The sequence below is a fragment of the Garra rufa genome, chromosome 14, assembly GCF_049309525.1.
Source record: "Garra rufa chromosome 14, GarRuf1.0, whole genome shotgun sequence".
In the NCBI taxonomy this organism is placed as follows: Eukaryota; Metazoa; Chordata; class Actinopteri; order Cypriniformes; family Cyprinidae; genus Garra; species Garra rufa.
This window is the reverse complement of record NC_133374.1, coordinates 14,654,337-14,676,753: the sequence shown is the minus strand read 5'-3', so window position 1 is coordinate 14,676,753 and position 22,417 is coordinate 14,654,337. Positions and strand designations below refer to the sequence as shown.

General features: G+C 34.6%; 4 protein-coding genes and 1 pseudogene across 4 annotated transcripts; 3 read left to right on the top strand and 2 right to left on the bottom strand.

The window, feature by feature from the left end:
• The first annotated feature begins 1,938 nt into the window (after nt 1–1,938).
• On the top strand, nt 1,939–2,898 carry LOC141284305 (olfactory receptor 1L4-like). The gene has a single exon (XM_073817314.1). The coding sequence runs from the start codon at nt 1,942–1,944 to the stop codon at nt 2,896–2,898; it is 957 nt and encodes a 318-aa protein (XP_073673415.1). The 5' UTR covers nt 1,939–1,941.
• Nucleotides 2,899–6,296: 3,398 nt separating this feature from the next.
• Nucleotides 6,297–7,283, top strand: LOC141284806 (olfactory receptor 1f45-like). Its single transcript, XM_073817824.1, has one exon. The coding sequence runs from the start codon at nt 6,297–6,299 to the stop codon at nt 7,281–7,283; it is 987 nt and encodes a 328-aa protein (XP_073673925.1).
• A 6,007-nt stretch (nt 7,284–13,290) lies between these two features.
• LOC141284304 (olfactory receptor 52E8-like) lies at nt 13,291–14,269 on the bottom strand (annotated as a pseudogene).
• Nucleotides 14,270–18,846: 4,577 nt separating this feature from the next.
• Nucleotides 18,847–19,793, top strand: LOC141284303 (olfactory receptor 4B13-like). The gene is given in 2 exon segments (XM_073817313.1): nt 18,847–19,756; nt 19,759–19,793. Coding segments are annotated over 2 exon segments (945 nt in total).
• A 1,134-nt stretch (nt 19,794–20,927) lies between these two features.
• Nucleotides 20,928–22,120, bottom strand: LOC141284573 (olfactory receptor 1M1-like). The gene has a single exon (XM_073817558.1). The coding sequence runs from the start codon at nt 22,053–22,055 to the stop codon at nt 21,075–21,077; it is 981 nt and encodes a 326-aa protein (XP_073673659.1). The 5' UTR covers nt 22,056–22,120; the 3' UTR covers nt 20,928–21,074.
• Between the last annotated feature and the right edge of the window lie 297 nt (nt 22,121–22,417).

Here is a 22,417-nt window from a genome sequence, read left to right as displayed (position 1 = left end):
AGATTTGTAGTTTTTTTTCTGAGAGTGGATTATACAGCATATTAAAATGACATTTAAAACAAGGTCTGTGCTTGTAAAACCTCAGGGCAAATGGTTCACAAAAAAAAAAAAAGCAGTTTCAATTCATTTGTTTCATAAACAGAAGTGTACCTAAGCATATGATAGCACTGACAGTAATATTGACCCACTTTACAATAAACAGCGGGCCTTATTTGCACAAAGATATTATTGCATTGAAATCATATTCATACAATTTTAAAATGCATTGAATGATTCTTTTTTCATTTCATTATTGTTGTTTTGGTGTGTGGTTTATACACATGGGTAAAACAGCTGTTAAGGACATTGCATGCAATGTTTCAAGATTTTGGTGTGAGCTTTTCTAGTGTCCAGATTTATTCTACCAAACGATCCCATGCCACACCAGACTCTTCTCTCATTGGCTGTCAAACATTCTGTGTCATCATGAGCTCATCTTACTACCTGGAGACCCATTAGTTGTTAGTCTTGCAGGTCAACCTTTTGTGTACTGTAGCAACCGTAATTAGTCATTAGTTTAATGAATGTACTTAAATTAGTCATGTTTGTTTCTGGTGTCTCTACAAGGAATTACAGTAGGTTTGTCAAAACAAGATAATGAGTCTCCGAGGGATGTGCATGATCAAAGTTTCATAACGAATTTATTCTTATACTTTTTATACTTTTATATTACTATTAGATGTTAAATCTGATATGTTTAAACAAACATCTATTTTAGTTATTATCTTTATATCAATTAAAGATTTAGGTCTGTAGACCAAGTAATGAAATTTTGATGTTTTGTGGATCTGTATAGATCTTTTTCTAGCAATAATTTAACCTCATAACATAACAGTAACTGGGACATAATTGACAGTCCATTTCATTTGACAATTCACATTTTTTTGGTTACATATAGCCATATACATTTGTGTAGCTTAAAATGCCAATTATCTGGAATATACTAATGCAAATATAGTATGTAAAACATTTATTTGTACTTCCTTTAAATATTTGAAAATTAAAGAGAAGTTACAGATATCAATAGCTTTTAATAGCATACACTTCTAATTTTGCACATTAAGAAAAGGACAAAAACTTTTGAGAACAATTAATCTTATTTCTTTCTATTGAAGTTTCTTAATTTTCAGGCCTTTGTCTTGACCTCAGTTATTTACTTACGTACTTACTTATTTTAAAAAGTATGAATATCATATTCAATATTGAAAATGTTTACAATGCTTTTATAATATGTTATTATTGTCTTACATGGTGGTGACATCTTGCCTTTTTTCCATAGAGCAACACATTTTTGTTTTGAATTTGTATGCCTCTATAGGTCAAAGTGTATACACCATCAAAAGCTTTATTTGGACATAATTAAACTAACTAAATACTCATGAGAAACTTATTTGCTACTAACAAGACTTCAATTAAGGTAATTAGATTTTTGTTTGTACAAAAGTGGATAATTAGACCCATTAGACCCTGGTCATCAGTTTTAAAGCCCTTTAAAAACTACTTTCCTTTCACACGGCCCGATTCCAATCCAAAGCGAGATTTCGAGAGAAATCAGTAGGTATTTTATTTGTTTGTTCACTTAACTTCTATTTGCAATTAATACTTCTAATGGTGTTGTCACTATTTTCTGTTACAGTTAAACATTGCACTTTTTTATGAATGTATGACTGTGTGGAATCAATGTGAGGTTGATTTTATACCACTTAAAATGTAAAATGTAACATTTTTATGTTAATTCACCTCCTAAATCCACTAATACCTTGGTAATGAAAGACGCCAGCTTTTCAAAGTGGCTTTTCCTACTACTTTAACAAAAACTGAAACTCTTATGGCTGCAAATGTTTTACTTGTGTAATATTCCTGCTTTTTCGGTTTCCTTTTTTTTTCAGATTTGGAGTTTAAATGAATTTTTCAGTTGCTTTCAGCAATGGAACTAATTCTTTCAATGACGGATTTTATTTAACTGCCTTTCGCACTTTGGCAAACAAAAACTACCTCATTTTGGCCTTGGCGATCATCTATATTGTCACCTTGCTGGGTAACCTTGTTCTTCTGACTGTCATCCTAATGAACTCCAGCTTGCAGAACCCTAAGTATCTTGCTGTGTGTAACCTAGCCATTGTCGACATTTCAATGAATAGTGTTATTATTCCTCAAATGGTGCCTGCTTTTGTGTTCAATCAGAATTATGTTTCATTTAAAGCCTGTTTTTCTCAAATGTTCTTCATGCATTTTTTTGGTGACATGGAATCTTTTTCTCTTGCTCTTTTGGCATATGACCGTCTGATCGCGATCTGTTGGCCTCTGCGTTACTCTATCATAAACACCAACCTGAGGATGCTGCTCATAATAGCAGGGATTTGGTCTCTGGTTATTTTGCTGGAGATATTCCCCGTTATTTTTGCAGCCAGACTTCCTTACTGTGGTTCAAGAAATGTAAACAGCTGCTGTTGTGAACTCAGCCCAGTCTATAGGCTGGCTTGTTCGGACATTTCTTACAACCGACAACTGGCTACAGCTAAGACTCTAACTGTTTTACTAGGCCCTTTGTCTTTCATTATTTTTACCTATGTGATTGTAGTGGTTGCTGTGAAGCGGATTGCATCTGTATCACAGCGCTGGAAGGCCTTTCACACATGTCTCACTCACCTGCTGCTGGTGCTTTATATGCCTGTCATGGTGGCATATGTACTAGGAAACCTGCCATTAATTGGTAATGTGGATCTTTTCACAGCAATTCTGACTATTTCTGTTACCGTCCCGCCAATGCTGAACCCTATAATCTACAGCTTAAAGACTGATGAAATTCGAGACAAGATAGTCAAGCTTCTAGGGAAGACAAAAGTGGCCAATGGTTAACAAATGTCTTGTTTATCCCATAGCAGGAGATATACTTTTTTTAATATTTCACATTATAATCCATGCTAAGCAGAATGCACTTCTAAACTATGATTATTTAAAAAAATTATCTTTTAAATGCTGTGTATGATTTTTGCTTCATATGTTGCACAGAATTAATGCATGTTCAACAGGCCAGATCCAGCAGTTTCTCAAGCATAAACCATCTTTAAATATTCACTTGATTCAAGCTAAATTCAAATGGTTAAAGAAAATCTTAACAATTAATGTTTCATAATTTCATAACATTCAGAGGTCACTGTAAGACCCACTGTTCACAGAGACTGTGAAAATATATAAACTATATGGTTATTTTTTGCCAGTTATTGTCTGTTCATTTTTTTGGAGTAGATTTCAAATATAATTTGCCGTAAAGGACACCAGTGGTCAACAACATCAATAAAGACAAACAATAAATATAGGATACGCTAAAAATGAATAATAAAAATACACAACAATACAAACAGTTTTTTTTTTTGCATATTTCACTAAAAAACATGAAGATGCAACTCTTTCCCACTAGATGGCAGAGCAAGGCAAGACACTCATTCACTGCAATTGATAGATTTCAATATGTGAATATATGTGAATATATGTGATTGTAGATTGTACTGGCAAACTGTCTAAAACAATATTAACAAGGTGTTTTCAAGGATATAAAAAAGAACTGAATTTTCAAACCTAACAGGTAAATAAGCCAATATGACATGAGTCAATTAAATGCCCAGTAATGGACCTCTCAGCACAGCAATGGACCCAGGAGAAAAATGCTCACTCTTACACAATCAAAGGACATTCCATTTACTGTACTTGATTCTGATAAGTTAGTCATAGCATTCAGCAGTCAGATATTTCCTAACAGTGTATTAGTCTGCCCGTCCAGGATAAAGCTGACTGTACATTAACCTCTGTATGAAAATAACAATAATATTGTTTTCTTAGAATAGTTGCCAGAGCCATGGTTCATAATATGCTTTCCATACATAAAGGCCGTGGTGCTTATTTAATGAGACCATGCAACATAATTTGATGCCACTGATCTGTTTTGCCGTTTTAACTGTCCTATACAGTCAAACCAAAAATTATTTAGAAACCAGATATAATGTTTTATTTTTTTTTTTTACTAGTGGGTGCATGACACTTTAATTCATTTATGTAAGTAAACTGTGACATATTATACTCAAAAAATTCCTCATACAGTGGGCCACCAGTAAAATTGATAGAAATTTAGGACCAAAAATTATTCAGACACTTTGACCCGACTGTGTGTGTTTTTTTATTATTATTATTGATAATGTGACATTTTTACACCACAGATTGAACAAAATTAAGCATTGCTTGGTAATTGGTCAACACAGTATTGATAGTTGTTGTAAATATTGTCATACTAACAGTTGTCTGAATTTTTGGTTGATTGTAATCCATTACATACCTTTCTATCAAGTTCTTGTTATATTTTATCACACATTTTCTAAACTACAGCGAATAAACTGTGATAATGTGAGAAATGTTGAAGGTGTCTGAATAGTTTGACTGTATAAAAGGAATACATTAGATGGACCTAGTTAGGGCAGACACCATAATGAAAACAAGGCTGTGAAAGATAGACATACGGTTTGTTTAGTGAGTCATAATATGAAACAGAAAATGTCTCCTTCCAAAACAAATGACACATATTTAATAAAGACATATCGTGAATTTTGACATGAACCAGCCTTAAAGGCCCATTCACACCAAGCACGATAACTATAACTATAAATATAACATTCTAAAAATCGTTTCAAATTTAAGAAAATAGCAGTGTTCACACCACAACTATAACGATAACAATACAGGGCAACGATATCGTTGGGATCACTTTCAGAACGATTTTTTTTTTTTTTTTTTTTTTTACAGCTGATGAAGATAAAACACTGACAGCTAATCAGACTTCATTCAAATTTTATAGGGCTTGTGCATTTGAAATAGCAGCCCACATTGTAGAGAAGCCAACAGACATTGCAAAGCAAACAGAGTAACATAAAACATAAAATTACCTCAGGAATTCAGCGCTAGTTTGGACAACATTGTCTTTGCTCATTTGAAGGTGCAGTAGAAAAGAGCCCTTATTGTTTTTATTTCTTATACATTGACTACGTTAGAGATCAGATAGTTTACGCTAGATTCACTGTTTAGATGCGGTCGAAACGTGCGTGCTGAGGACATCTACTGGTTGTAGTCGTGTAAATGCAACAAAAACAGACAGTTATCGTTCACTAGTGTGGACGCAAATATAGTTATCTTTATCGCTCTTGGTGTGAACGGGCCTCAACCTTGTAAAGCTTGAAATAACAGTAGAAAAATCTATTTGTTTAAATTGAACAGTTTAGACAAAATATACAAGAAAATAAAAAAAGTGTTTCCTTAGGTGTTTTATATTTTGTATCACATCTATACATCAGAGTTACATGACTCACATAGTATGATATCATGAGAAGGTACTCATTAGATTTATGATCAAAGCTCTGTAGTTTTAATTGTGAGGGGCAAAACATAATGCAATGCAATACAGGCGATTGAGAGATAAACATTCCTCAAAGCCAAAATTCTGTTAAGCAAGTTTGCCATTTTACATGTTTGTGAGTTCACAGCATGAATAAATGATGCAGTTTATTGCTTTGCTGTTTGCTGACATTAGGCGAGATGTTACTCAGAGAATATTATGTAACAAAAAAGTTCACATTAGGTCACTTTTTACTCATCATTTGTACTTTTCTATATATATGATTTAGATTCGCTTTTATGCATACTTCTGCCACAGTATACAGACATCAGATTAATAAGACATGAAATTTCATTAGACAATGATGACATCTTGCCTTTGTTATCTTTTGTTTTTACCTTGTTTGCCTCTGTGGGCCCAGCATGTAAAACTCTAATACATAAATACAACTACAGCTTTATGGGCATAATTACAACAGTAATTAAATACTCATGAGAAACATTTTTGCTAAATAACAAGACCTCAGGCAAGGTAATTATTTCTTTGTTTGTACACTGTGGATAATTAAACCCATTAGACCCTGGTCATTAGTTTAACAGCCCTTTATAAACCCATTTTTCCTGTAACACTGCAGGATTTCAATCCAAAGCAAGATTTACAAAGTAGTTGGTGGGTATTATGTGTATGTGTTTAATTTCAAGTTGTAAATGAACTTAATAGTTCCAGTATTTTTTCCCACTGTTTTTCTGTTGAAGTGCTTGCATTTATATGAGGCTAATATGAGAGAACGTCTTTATGTTTTTCCTACCTTAAACTGAATCTTTAAAAGCTGAAAATGTATTAATTGTATATTTGTTTCAGATTTGCCAGAGTTCAAATGAATTATTCAGTTGCTTTCAGCAATGGAACAAATTCTTTCAATGAAGGTTTTTATTTAACTGCCTTCCGCACTTTGGCAAACAAAAACTACCTCATTTTATTCTTGGCGATCATCTACATTGTCACCTTGTTGGGTAACCTTGTTCTTCTGATTGTCGTCCTAATGAACTCCAGCTTACAGAACCCTAAGTATCTTGCTGTGTGTAACCTAGCCATTGTCGACATTTCAATGAACAGTGTTGTTATTCCTCAAATGGTGCCTGTTTTTGCATTTAATCAAAATTATGTTTCATTCGGAGCATGTTTTTCCCAAATGTTCTTCATGCATTTTTTTGGTGACATGGAATCTTTTTCTCTTGCTCTTTTGGCGTATGACCGTCTGATTGCAATCTGTTGGCCTCTGCGTTACTCTACCATAAACACCAACCTGAGGATGCTGCTCATAATAGCAGGGATTTGGTCTCTGGTTGTTCTGCTTGAGATTTTCCCAGTCATTTTTGCAGCTAGACTCCCTTACTGTGGTTCAAGAGAGGTAAACAGCTGCTGTTGTGAACATGGCCCTGTTTCTAGGTTGGCTTGTACAGACATTTCTTACAACCGACATCTGGCCACAGCTAAGACTCTGACTGTTTTACTAGGCCCTTTAACTTTTATTATTTTGACCTATGTGATTGTAGTGGTTGCTGTGACGCGGATTGCATCCGTATCACAGTGCTGGAAAACCTTTCACACCTGTCTCACTCACCTGCTGCTGGTAGTGCTCTATTATATACCTGTCATTCTAGCATACATACTAGGGAGCCTGCGATTAGTTCAGAATATAGATGTTTTCACAGCCATTCTGACTGTTTCTGTTACCATCCCACCAATGCTGAATCCCATAATCTACAGCTTAAAGACTGATGAACTTCGAGACAAAATAGTCAAGCTTCTGGGAAAGCCAAAAGTGGCACAACAGATCATTAAAAATGAGGCCAGTGGTTAACAACAATAACAATTTTGATTCATTTCAAAGTACTTGCATTTTGTAAACTCGTCAATTATATTTATCATGTACTGAATGTTTTGCATTATGTATTATTATTGCATTGTATTCATCTTTCAGTGTAAAAAAAGAAAATAAATGACGGAAATATTGGTTGATTTAATTTTATTTGCTACTATGTCTCTTGCCCAGCATTTTCATTCACTTATTTCTAGTGTTAAAATCACATATTTAGATGATTTATCAATCCATTCACAAACAATTTGAGGTTATGTGACTTCAAAATAAATAAAAACATAGAATAAAACACAAACACACCTAAAGAACTGTTCATACAGTCATCACCTTCACATACACATCAGTGTATAATGAATTTGAAAAATAGGAATATATCTTGTTTAAAAGTTATTTATGGGAGAATCATGCGAGCTGTTTTTACACTTAAGAATGGTAGAGGTCAAAATAATTCAAATGAACATATCTAATGAAAAAAACACAGCCAAGGATATTTGCCTGTGTAAGTCACTGGGTATTTCAATATGAGATTCTGAAGATTCACTGTCTCATTTACCCACTAGATGGCAGAGAAAGACAAAAACAATGCAAAGCAGTTGACCTTTTGCACTTGCAAATGGCATAAATGCCCTTTGAATAAAATGTTTCTCTGTGTAAAATAAGCAATATCCTTATAAATCAACTGACAACTGAGTTTTATATAACTCCAATATATAGCTTTATTACAATGCTATATTATTTTTTAGTTATTAGAGACACTCCTAGAAATGTAATAGTGTCTCCTCCCTTTTGTATGAACAATATACTTCAAAATTTAGTTATAAATTGCATACAAAGAGTTGTTTAATCAAACACCTTCATATTAGAGAATGTTTTAAAATGTCAAGGGTTTGCAAAGCTCCCAGCATGTATGGTAGTTTGAATGAATGAAATGATGTGGCTACTGTTATGAGATTATAATTAACTGATTTGCTGTTGTTTTTGTCATAATTTTTTACAAGTAATTACCAGTTTTATTCAGCAAGAATACATTAAATTGATCAAAAGTGACAAAGATTGTCATCAAGAATCCCGACAAATGCACCATCGTTTTAACAAACATATGCAGCACCATTGTTTTCAATATTTATAATGATAAGAAATGTTTCTTGAGTATCAAATCAGCATATTATAATGATTTCCGAAATATTGCGTAGCACTAAAGATGGCTTTCCTATTTCAAGAATACATTACATTACATTTTAAAAAATATTAAAATAGAAAACAGTTCTTTTAAACTGTAATAACATTTCAGAACAGTACAATATAGTGCAGACTTCTTTCAAAAACATTTTTAAATCTTTTAAACCTACATGATTGCATGTTTATACTTAGAAAAATGCAGTGCGAAAGACCTAAAAACAAATCTGCTGTGTGTGTGCTTCATTAAGACTTTATTCAGGTGCAACTTTTGAAACAAGTCTAAGTATTTTGTTTCTGACCTCTCTGGAACAACATATGAAAGGATTTACTAAATAGGGGTCAAGAATGACCCCTACCATTAGTCCATTACGTTCCTCTAATATTAAAACCACACCAATCCGGATCAAGACTATTCATACTAACATCGAAGCATAAACTATTACTAAAAAGTGAGTAAAGCATGTACACTATTAAAAATAAAGGTGCTTTAAAAGGTTCTTCACAGCAATAGAAGAACCATTTTTTGGTTCCCCAAAGAACCATTCAGTCAAAGGTTCTTTAAAGAACCATCTCTTTCTTTCCTTTTTAAAATCTGAAGAACTTTGTTCTGTTCTGTGAAACAGAAAGGTTCTTTAGATGTTAAAGATTCTTTATGGAACTATTTAGACAAAAAAGGTTCTTCTATGGCATCGTGAAGCACCTTTATTTTTAAGAGTGTATGAAACATTTTCTTCTTGTCGCCATTTGAGGTCATTCTCAAAACAGCGATTACTAGCCGTATATAAGACAAATGAATGACAACGTGCCAAACAGAAGTACAAAAGTCACAATGGATATCATATTAAAATAAGGATTTTGATTTACACAAGTGGCTTTCAAAAGAGAAGCATATTCACAAAAAATTTACTGAATAGTTTAAGAACAAAAAGGCAGAGGAAAAACAGTAGCCCGGGACGATGGTCAACATAGTTTGTGCTCTACAGTGTCAAATCCTGAAATCGCTAACTCAGAAATGATTTTTCAGAGGTCATGGTCATTAACAAATTTATTCTTGTAAATAAATTAATCATTTTGTGGTATATTATTTCATTTTCAATCACAGAGATGCAAGGCTTCTCAAAAGATTTGCTTTTCTTCTCAGTTTGTCACTTGGCTTGCTTGTCAATTCATTTTTCCAGTGTGCAAATATTAGATGTACTGTATGGGTGATATATATACAGTAGTCAACATTTGAAGTGGATCAAACCCTTTTATCAAAGTTGTCCTAAAAAAAACCAATACCTGTTCTTGTCTGAGAACAACTTTGATGAACTTTTTTGATCCACTTCAAATGTTGACTACTGTATATACAGTCGTGGCCAAAAGTTTTGAGAATGACACAAATATTAGTTTTCACAAAGTTTGCTGCTAAACTGCTTTTAAATCTTTGTTTCAGTTGTTTCTGTGATGTACAGAAATTGAATTACAAGCACTTCATACGTTTCAAAGGCTTTTATCGACAATTACATGACATTTATGCAAAGAGTCAGTATTTGCAGTGTTGGCCCTTCTTTTTCAGGACCTCTGCAATTCGACTGGGCATGCTCTCAATCAACTTCTGGGCCAAATCCGGACTGATAGCAACCCATTCTTTCATAATCACTTCTTGGAGTTTGTCAGAATTAGTGGGTTTTTGTTTGTCCACCCGCCTCTTGAGGATTGACCACAAGTTCTCAATGGGATTAAGATCTGGGGAGTTTCCAGGCCATGGACCCAAAATTTCAACGTTTTGGTCCCCGAGCCACTTAGTTATCACTTTTGCCTTATGGCACGGTGCTCCATCGTGCTGGAAAATGCATTGTTCTTCACCAAACTGTTGTTGGATTGTTGGAAGAAGTTGCTGTTGGCGGGTGTTTTGGTACCATTCTTTATTCATGGCTGTGTTTTTGGGCAAAATGGTGAGTGAGCCCACTCCCTTATGAGAAGCAACCCCACACATGAATGGTCTCAGGATGCTTTACTGTTGGGATGACACAGGACTGATGGTAGCGCTCACCTTTTCCTCGCCGGACAAGCCTTTTTCCAGTTGCCCCAAACAATCGGAAAGAGGCTTCATCGGAGAATATGACTTTGCCCCAGTCCTCAGCAGTCCATTCGCCATACTTTTTGCAGAAGATCAATCTGTTTTTTTTTGTAGAGAAGTGGCTTCTTTGCTGCCCTTCTTGACACCAGGCCATCTTCCAAAAGTCTTGAGGTGCGTTCCGATCGACAGGGTCCCTATGCAGTGTTCACTGCTCCCTACTCCCTTAGCACGGTATATCCGTTGAAGTGGACTTCGCTGACAATAATCGCTCATTTGGAATGCCCTGAAACGTCATCAAAGCAAATCAACGGCAGGGTCACGCAGATTATGATTTAACATAAATAAATATTGTAATTTGTTTTAATTTCAAATTTAAATACATATAAAATGCATATAAACGTATGTATCTAAAAAATATAGTCCAAATGTATATGTTTAGACCGTTAACAGATTAACAGATTTTTGTGGTCTTATCTCACGCACTTTTTTCCCCACACACACAGCCTATATTTAACTATCCTGTGGTAACATTAAATAAAACAAAACAGATCTTCACCTCGCCAGATTTACTTTCATTCATAAAATACAATATGCAAATGTAACATTAAACGCCATAACCATTCATAAACACTCTAATTTGTATAATAATAACAACATTTATTGCAACCGCTCCATTTCAGAGCCTTTAAAAAAACTCCAACGGCTCTGCTCCATCATTACTTTAAACTGGTGACGCGGTGCGCAATGACAGTTGGGTAGTTTTCCCCGTCCACTTCCTGTGAAGTGAAGTACCGATGTTCCCTTATTCCCTATGCCGTTCGCAGTGCCCTTCGAACTGAACATGTTCGCTCCCTTCGATTTGGAATCTCACTTAAGATGGCGGAATACCCTGTGAAGTCCACTTCGCAGTCCACTTACGGTCGAATGGAACGCACCTTTGGCCTCACTGTGCATGCAGATGCGCTCACACCTGCCTGCTGCCATTCCTGAGCAAGCTCTGCACTGGTGGCACTCCGATCCCGCAGCTGAATCCTCTTTAGGAGACGATCCTGGCGCTTGCTGGACTTTCTTGGACGCCCTGAAGCCTTCTTAACAAGAATTGAACCTCTTTCCTTGAAGTTCTTGATGATCCTATAAATTGTTGATTTAGGTGCAATCTTAGTAGCCACAATATCCTTGCCTGTGAAGCCATTTTTATGCAACGCAATGATGGCTGCACGCGTTTCTTTGCAGGTCACCATGGTTAACAATGGAAGAACAATGATTTCAAGCTTCACCCTCCTTTTAACATGTCAAGTCTGCCATTCTAACCCAATCAGCCTGACATAATGATCTCCAGCCTTGTGCTCGTCAACATTCTCACCTGAGTTAACAAGACGATTACTGAAATGATCTCAGCAGGTCCTTTAATGACAGCGGTGAAATGCAGTGGAAAGTTTTTTTCGGGATTAAGTTCATTTTCATGGCAAAGAAGGACTATGCAATTCATCTGATCACTCTTCATAACATTCTGGAGTATATGCAAATTGCTATTATAAAAACTAAAGCAGCAACTTTTCTAATTTCCAATATTTATGTAATTCTCAAAACTTTTGGCCACGACTGTATATATAGGTTGCCGTGGCCTCATAACAACAGGATTCATGTTTTTTTGGGCATTTTTTCCCTATAATAGAAACTAAATAGATTGAATTATGTGTGTTTGTGTGTGCACACTGTTTAAAAGTTCAAAGTTCAATGCTGTAATGATGTGCCCTGTCCTTGGAGAATACTCAAGGGTTGTGTTACTTTAGGGCTTCATCCACAAAAGGGTTTCAGCTCATCAAGAGAAAAAAAAAACAGGTAAATTAATACATTGGGGAAACAAGACTCATTAGTGTTTGTTATTGTGGCAAGTATACTTGATTGACAGATCACACAATGCACTCATCCGTGCTATTCACTGTACATCAGCCGGTGCAGTCAAAAGACTTAGTGATGTTTACAATATTAAAGAACAAAGAATAGAAATTAAGCATTTTGATGCTAAATACTCAAGACATTTGTTATTCATTACATTATTAAACCACCATATGAAACCCATTCCAATTTCAAGCAGTGACCTTCCAAAATATTTAATAGTTTATACATAATACATTTTCATTAATACTGTCCAGAGATGTAGCACTGTTGTTTACTTGACAAGCATGGGAAATGTGCATAATTGTTTTAAATCATTAGTTGAATTGCGTTTAGGGATTTGACCTAGAGGCCTCTAAATAATCTCTATGGAGAATTTATTAAGAGAGTCTCCAGATCTCAGGTCCACTTTTATATAATCTTTTGTTCCATATGGACTATTTCATCATGTCAAAGATTAACATCTTTGCGAAATTTAATTTGTGACATCAGGCAGGCCTTTTAGTTCAAAAGGCCTGTTATTTTCTGAGTAGGTCCTGCTTCAGGTGGTGGTACATGTATTTTTTTGATGTACAATTCACTTAAATGGACTGCAGCAACTTGTTTATTTGATTATAATATTTTTTAAGCAATTATGGTCAAATGTGAGTTTCAAATATACCTCAGCCTTTTGAGTAGCATTTATTATATCACTCAATCATCATTGTGTTGATTCCATCCATCCATCAAAGCATATTTTTAGGAGATCCAGAGTGACAACTGATATTTATGCGCTTAATGTAAGTAGTTTAAGTAGCTATATAAAGATCTCATTGATTTGCATTACAAGCTATCAAAATCTTTTTGAAATCAATCTGAAATACCCTGGTCAATGGATGCAGACATTTTTTTAATCACTGTTCGGATGAAGTTCTTAACTTCAGCTGTGTTTAAAACATAAATCATGGGATTTAGCATCGGCGGAACAGCATATGCCAGAGATGTGCTGATGATTCTTACATTAGGAGACAGAGAAAGCATGATTGCAGCGATATATGTGCAGATTATGGGAAGGAAACACACTCCAACTAACAACAGGTGAGAAACACAGGTCTTCAGGGCCTTAATACGGCCCTCCCATGTTGTAATTTTACTTAAAGCATAAAAAATGCAAAGATAAGACAGGAATATTATCAGCGGAGCAGCAAAGTAGACAGCCGTGTTGAGTTTTGCCAGAAACGAATTCACACTGTTGTCATTACATGCCATTCTATACATAGGTCCATGGTCACAAAAATAGCTCTGTATCTCATTAGACTTGCAGAATGAAAGTCGGGTGACCGAAGACACAGTCAAGCCCACCAGAAAAGTGCTAAGCATCCACAATATTGAGAAAACTGAACACATGACAGCATTATTTACAATAGTGTGATATCTTAGTGGCAAGCAAATAGCAACAAAGCGATCAAATGCCAAGACAACAAGACTGACACACTGCATTGTATTAAATAAGTAACCAAAAAACATGTTTGCCAAACAAGCATTGTAGGAGATGTACTGTGACTCAAAAAGGAAAGTCTTTATCATGTTAGGAATCATTGCATTAGTTTCACCAATATCAGCCAAGGCCAAGTTAAACACACCAATGTACTTTGGACTGTGCAGACTCTGGTCAAGAGCTATAATGAGAATGACTAAAGAGTTCCCAAGTACAGCAACAATATAAATGAAAAACAGGAACATGTAGTAATAGCTGCAGTGTTGGCATACCTGAAAGTCCACTGATGAAAAAATATTCGGGACGCACAACAGAGAGATTTTGGGAAAAACTGGTATTTAAGACATACATGGCAGTTTTTTTCTTTGGCGTTTTGTCTTGCTGAAATATTTTACACAATTTCAACGTAACGGACGTGAACGTAAACAATCTAAAGGACGTCAGAAAGACGTAAAGAAAGTTATTTATGTAAACTGATATTTTTGCACTGACGCCATTTAGTTTAGCTGTAGCGTGGGCACTAAGTTAACTACGCTACCCTAAGTTTTTGAGTGTTAACTTGCGTCAGTAAAAAGTTACAAATTAACCGTATATGTTTAACTCCACGCAGACACAGACAGCAGGTAAAATTACTGTCCTCAGTCAATAAAAAATAAATCACAGTCGGAAAAGACAGTCCTGTTGACCACGTCTCGGACGAAAGGTGTTTGCTCCAGCCTCCAGATACGTTTACAGTAGAGGATTTAAGGCTTTTTCCCGTTTATACGCGCCTTGTCATAATGTCTAAGAAACCAGTCATGAAGTTGCCTACTCTGTGCGCAAAGTAGGCCTACAGGTGCGAAGACACACACACAAAAAATTCTGCGGTTATTATGCGTCATTTTTGCGGTACACTCGGACTTATTACATGAATAGCGTTGGGCGTGATTGGAACATTGGGCGTGACTTCTAATTGTGACACCGATAAGAGGGCGGGGCTTTTTACATAGATCACAATAGGCTTTATGCCGAACGTCACATGACCAACCCCGGAAAACAGGTCTCATTGCTTCCGCTTGTCGGAGAACGTGTTAATAGCCGTAATAAATAATGGCGATATCGACGGACTTTTAAGGTAATCAGTTAAACAAGCCAGCTGTTTATTGTGGACGTTTCATTCGATATTTATATATAAATGTTAGTGAAAAGAATAAAAATTTAAAACTTTTATATATCAATCCACATATGTGATGGACATTGGTTATGATCATTTTTAGTGTCTACTTTGAATGAATCTTGAGTAAATCATGTTCATATTTAAAGAGGGATATGCAAAACGCGTGAACCGGAAGCAACGAGACCTGTTTAGCAGAAAACGGAAGCCTGTTGGGCATGAAGCCTATAAGGTCAGTGTGGGAAAAATACAACCAGAAACAAATAAAAAATTGTTACATTGAATATAAGGTTACTATTTTGTTGCTAAGTTAATGAAGGAAACTTAACTTAACAAAACTTAAATTCTACTGTCTATTTCATTTTTGTAATTTTTAATACTTATTTTTAAAATAATACATACAAATACTTGCAATATCTGTTTTTTTCTAAGAAATATATATGAGTCATAAAGCAAAAGCAAAAATGCTAAAATGTGTATAACAGATACAAAACTGCATTGCTTTATCCTGCTATCTTGCTTGTCCTTACTGAACTTTTGTTAGTTCTTTTCGATTGCTACAGAGTCACTGACTCAGTATGACAGTGTATTCCAATTTATATCTGCTGACACATCTCTTGAGAGCATGAATACAGTGACGCAATATATGTTTTGTCCTTTTATGAAATTACAATTGCAAAACAGTAAAACAAGACAAAAGATAAAGGATGCAAATTTCGAAGTAAATTCATATTAGGTTATTTTTTTGCTAAAATATTACTTCTGTGAAAAGTACTGATTTAATTTTTGTGCAGCAAATGATGTGAAAAAGCTTGTTTTAGCCTAAAAAAGTAAAAAGCTCTGTTTGGTTGGATCAAAGCTGTATTTTGAGTATGTCTGTGTGTGTGTGTGTGTGTGTGTGTGTGTGTGTGTGTGTGTGTGTGTGTGTGTGTGTGTGTGTGTGTGTGTGTGTGTGTGTGTGTGTTATTGCTATTATCACTATTGGTCCCAGATGGCATTATAATAATCTCTCTGGAGTGCAAAATATCATGAGATATTATGTGAGATAATGAAATATTAATTTTGAATATTAATGACCTACATTCTCAGCTGAGAATTCACTTAGTGATATAAACGGCATGTTATTTTATACTGATTTATTTACAGATTAATTTTATCATAAAATACAGCTAAGACTAAGGTTTACTATATTTTATTAATTAGATTGTTGCATCAAAAAAGAAAAGTTATCATGATAATTTACCAAAAAAGCACAACCAAAATCAGTCACATTTCACATTTTTTTTTTAAATTCTGATATTAAACATTTTATTTCTAAAATACAAGGAACAAATGGTTTGTATATTTATGTAGGATAACTATTTTCAGTAAGAACAGAAGTTTTGTTGCTGTTTATGTAAAATCATTTAATCTCTGTATATATACACACATCACCATGTAGTATACGTGATTATGACGTTAACGTTTGCTACCGATGGCACATTCACAAAGGCATGCATGGAGTAGAGACAAAACAAGTTGCAAATGAAGACTATGGGAAAATACACATCATTAGTTTATTTAATGATACAATGTATATTTGTATTTCAAAAGATAATCTGAAGATCATGTAAAACAGTAATCTGAAGGCCTTTTTATACTCTCATATTATTTGAAGGACACTCATGCTGAAATTTGACACCCTGAAAATTAAAGTTCCCAAGAGGTCAATGACATGAGAGCATGTGTGCCATCAGATTAAGACTTCTGTCATAAAGTATGTCATCTCTTCATCATTATTTTATGACTAAACCACCAAAAGTTACATTTAAAAATTATAAAATTAAAGCATTGACGTCAACACCAAATGCTAAATTAACAGCAATTTATAAATGATAATTTATACCTGTAGCTTTTCAGTTGATAACCAATGATCAGTACTACTAATATTACTACTAATTCTAATTCTAATAAATGTTTATTTGCCATTTAGTTACTAATATACCTTTAAAGTAATACCAGTTTGTTTTAATTTCTATCTATCTATCTATCTATCTATCTATCTATCTATCTATCTATCTATCTATCTATCTATCTATCTATCTATCTATCTTTCTCTCTCTCTCTCTCTCTCTCTCTCTCTCTCTCTCTCTCTCTCTCTATATATATATATATATATATATATGTATATACAGTCAAGCCCGAAATTATTCATACCCCTGGCAAATTCTGACGTAAAGTTAAACTTTTATTCAACCAGCAGATTTTTTTTGGACCGGAAATGACACAGGCTTCTCCCAAAAGATAATTAGACAATGTACAAGAGGCATCATTGTGGAAAAAAATATTTCTCAGCTTTTATTTACATTTGAACAAAAAGTGTCATGTCCAAAATTATTCATACCCTTTGCAAACTGTCACAGTCTATGGAAAAATCCAAAGTTCTATACCATTCCAAATAGTCCAACCTGATTCATTGGGAACAGCTGTTTTAATCAACTCAACAGGTGAAAAACAGAAGCTCTCTGCTGTTGGTTTGTGGACAGTCAAGGCTAAGACAAAGGAGCTCACTGAGGACCTGTGGCTGCGCTTGGCCTTTGCAAATGCTCATCTGGACAAAGAAGAAGACTTCTGGTCTTCTGTTTTATGGTCAGATGAAACAAAAATTTAGTTGTTTGGCCACAATGATGTAGCCTTCATTTGGCGTAAAAAAGGAGAAGCCTAACCCTTCATCCCAACTGTCAAACATGGTGGTGGGAACCTAATGTTTTGGCGGTGTTTTCAGCCGGTGGACCAGGGAACCTAATCACAGTAAACGGCACCATGAAAAAGGAGCAATACATCAAAATTCTCAACAACAACATCAGGCAGTCTGCAGAGAAACTTGGCCTTGGGCACCAGTGGACATTTCAGCACGACACTGACCCAAAACACAGCAAAAGTGGTGAAGAAATGGTTAGCAGACAAAAACATTAACGTTTTGCAGTGGCCCTGCCAGAGTCCTGACTTAAAATACCAGTGGAGACATGCAAAAAGCTGGTCAGCAATTATAGGAAGCGTTTGATTGCTGTAATAGCCAATAAAGGCTTTTCTATTGATTATTGGGAAGGGTATGAATAATTTTAGACATGCCACTTTTTGTTCAAATGTAAATAAAAGATGAGAAATCTTAAAAGTAACTTTAAGTCAGAATTTGCCAGGGGTATGAATAATTTCGGGCTTGACTGTATATATATTTTATAAATATCAGTTTCAAGAATCATTCTGATGGACACTCCCACACTCCTACAAAAACACTTGTTCTGGGAGTGTGAAAGTTTAGTGAGCCGGTATTAAATTCCACAAAAAGGGGTCAAAGGGCCTGGTTAATGGATAAGGGGGGGCTGGCCCAAAAAAGGTTAAGAACCACTGAAATAAAGATATATATTATACAAATAAGGTACAAAAGTTTATCTTTTGAAAGGGTACTGCTTTTTAAAATATTTTCTTCTGAGAGTGTAGAACTGATTATCCCTGGAGCCTGTGCGTCATCTGTTTTACGTCATTCACTACTATATATTTGTAACAATTTGTTAACCCTGCATATATCTGTGATTGAAGCAGAATGCACTTCTTGGTACCTTGTGAAAGAGATATGCAATATGTTCAGGCTGATACCAGAATTCTCTAACAAAATTGATTGCAATATCAAAATTTCCTGCTTTTTTATTTTCATTCAAACTGTGTCATGTTAATTCTGAATTATGTATTGTGTGCATACAGAACTCTAAAACTCTTCTAAGGACTTTAACTCATCATGTCAGTGGGAAACGTCAGCTTTATGAAGGATTTTGTGATAGTCGGCTTTCCTGGACTTCAGCCTCATTACTATGGCCTTGTATCAGCACTTCTGTTTTTTGTTTATGTGTTTACAATTGTGGGAAATGCTGTATTTTTTGCTTTGTTTGTAATGAGTAGGAGCCTTCAGAAACCTGTTTATTACTGCATTATAAATCTAGTCGTGTGTGATGTACTATTCAGCACTACAACATTACCAAAGATAATTGGCAGGTATTGGTTTCAAGATGGAACCATTTCGTTTTTGGGCTGCTTTCTTCAGATGTTTTTTGTGCATTATTTTGGCTCAGTCACTGCGCGGTTGTTGGCAGTAATGGCTATTGATCGCTATGCAGCAATCTGTTTCCCACTTCGGTATCATAGTATCATGACAAACAGAAATGTATTCATCCTGATCCTAGGCTCTTGGTTGTTGGGTTTGGTAGGCCCTTTGATGATGATCATTCGAGCTTATCCTCTCCCTTACTGTGCGAGTAACACCATCGTGCACTGTTACTGTGATCATATTGCCATCACAACTCTGGCGTGCACTGACAGAGAACAATATAGTTACCCAGCATTCATTCATGCTATGATAGTACTGCTGGGCTCTCTTGCTGTTATTGTCTTCTCTTACTGCGCCATCATTGTGGCAGTTTTGCGCATATCGAATGCTCAAGGAAGGATGAAGACTTTCTCTACCTGCAGTCCTCAGCTTATCATAATTGCCCTTTTTTTCCTACCCAGATGTTTTAATTATTTGTCAAGCAATATTAATATAAAATTCAGTACTGACTTGCGATTAGTCATTATTATGATGTATAGCCTTTTACCACCCATGATCAATCCCCTCATTTACTGTTTGAGAACAGAAGAGGTAAAGAAAGTTTTAATGAAAATACTTCAAAGGAAAAAAATAGACATTAAATCAGGGAAGACCTGACTGCAACTTTTTGTCTGTAGTTTGTAATATTTTATTCATAGCCTATACTATAGAGTATATATTTTCTTAAATTTACATATATAACATGAGCAAACTGCAATAATATTTGTTATTTTAAAAATTCATTATTTTGTATATAAAGTCCTTTTTATGTAAATGTATATGACGTCTAAATGTTTAAAAATCTATGTGCTAAATAAAATAGTGGCATGAAAACTGAAACTTTTTTTTATTTGGCTGCATATAATTACAACATATAATGTTCAGTAATGAATTCTTAAACATTACTGCTTTTGAAAAAAACAAAAGTAATTAAGTCTGTACAGATATCATGACTTCATCCAGTCAGTGTGTTTTAAAGTAACAGCATGTACTTTGCTTTATAAATATTTATTTTGTGTCACACATTACATTTATCACTTTACAAATAGACAATATAAGTAAAATAATGTTCTAGAGGTATTAAAAAGTATTAGACCACCCTGGTCAATAATTAGATGCTATAGCCAAGGAAACATAAACATTACATGACCAGTTACACCAATACATCCAAATGAATAGAATTTAGATTTAAATTTTAAAGAGGAAACATAAAGAAGTTATATTTTTTGAATTACACTGTCCAGCTTTTGATCTCAGGATTTCATACACAGTTAAACAACATACACGTACTTGAATTAACCACTAGATGGCAGTAAAAGACCATTTATGCAGCTGAGATTTTACATAAACGTGGCATGGTTTTTCTCATAAAGTGTTATTTAAAAATAATAAAATAAAATAATATTTCATTTTATTTTCTACTTCATTGTTTTTTCTTAATATTATGTTACATTTTCACAATTTGTGACATGTTTGAATCAAATCTATAAGGATTTGAAAAGGTTGACACAATAAACAAACATATGCATATGGATTAATGCTTATTTTCTTTATTCATGACTAAATACAGGAAAATAACAATTTTAGAGAAACAAGACCAACATGTGCATGTCAAAATGGACCCCTAAACAAATTACAAAGAGTAAAACATCATGAAATATAATTTTATTTTGCCAGGTGTCTTGTAGAAAATTAATCAAAATACATTTATATATGACAGTGAACAATGTGTTTAAGGTCAACATAGTAATGACTTGCACAAACAATAAAAAACACTTCAAATCAGCTGGATTAATAAATAAAGGTAAGAAAGCAGGCCTGACAATATAATCTTAATATGGGTAATTTATTTCTCAATCATTAAAAGTAAATAAATGGACATTTCAGTCATTTAAAAATGTTCTCTCTGGTGCAGATCTGTTTTTAAGTATTTTTCGAATAATGTCTTTAATTTCACCTGTATTTAAAACATAAATGATGGGGTTTAGCATCGGTGGAATAGCATATGCCAGAGATGTGCTGATGACTCTGGCATTGGGTGTGAGAGTAACCAACACTGCAGCAAGGTATGAGAAGCACATAGGTAGGAAATATATCCCTACTAACAGTAGGTGAGAAACACAGGTCTTCAGAGCTTTTAAACGTCCTTGCCAAGTTGTAATTTTGATTAAAGCAAGAAATATTCCAATATATGAAATGACTATAATGATCAATGGTGCTACAAGGTACAAAACTGAGACAAGAAACGCAAAGATCACACTAATGCTATAGTCATTACATGCCAACCTAAACACTGGTCCATGATCACAAAAATAACTTTGTATCTTAACGGAATCACAGAATGAAAGTTTGCTGATAAAAGACACCATCAAGGCCACAAACGAAGAATTAAATGCCCAAAGTGCTGACATAATTAAAACCATACTTGTATTGTTCACAAATGCATGATATCTTAATGGCAAACAAATTGCAATGAAGCGATCATATGCCAGAACAACAAGAGTGACACTTTGTAGAGAACTGAAGAAGAACACAAAAAACATGTTTGCCAAACAAGCATTGAAGGTGATGTACCGCGAGTCAAACAGAAAAGTCTTCATCATGTTAGGAATCAGTGCATTGGTTTCACCAATATCAGCCAAGGCCAAGTTAAACACACCAATGTACTTTGGACTGTGCAGGCTTCGCTCAAAAGCAATAATGAGCAGGACTACAGAGTTCCCAATTAAACTAATGATATAAACCATAAATAAGAATATATAGTAATAACTGCTGTACGGTATACCTGAAAGTCCAATGATGAAAAAGTATTCAGGACGAACAATGGAGGAATTCTTGGAAACACTTGCATTTAAAAAACTCATTGCAGCTTTGTGTTTGGTGTTTTGAACAAGCTGAAAATAGAAATGACCATAAAATAAGCACACTCTAGGAAATTTACAAACCTGTAACTGCAATTAAAATGATGAAAATGTACCTTCATGTCACTTTGCAGAGCCTAATATTTAAATCACACACACACACACACACACACACACACACATATATATAAAGCTTTAGAGTCTGAGTAAACAATGACAATAAGCTACTTGAAAATTACTCAGCTAGAAATGTAGTTCCTTATCCTCTCATTCTACAAAGATCACTGGATGTTTGTGTCATTGAATCGTAATATATCTTTTCCAATTCATCTCATGAGAGTTTTCAGACAACAGAGTGATGTAAT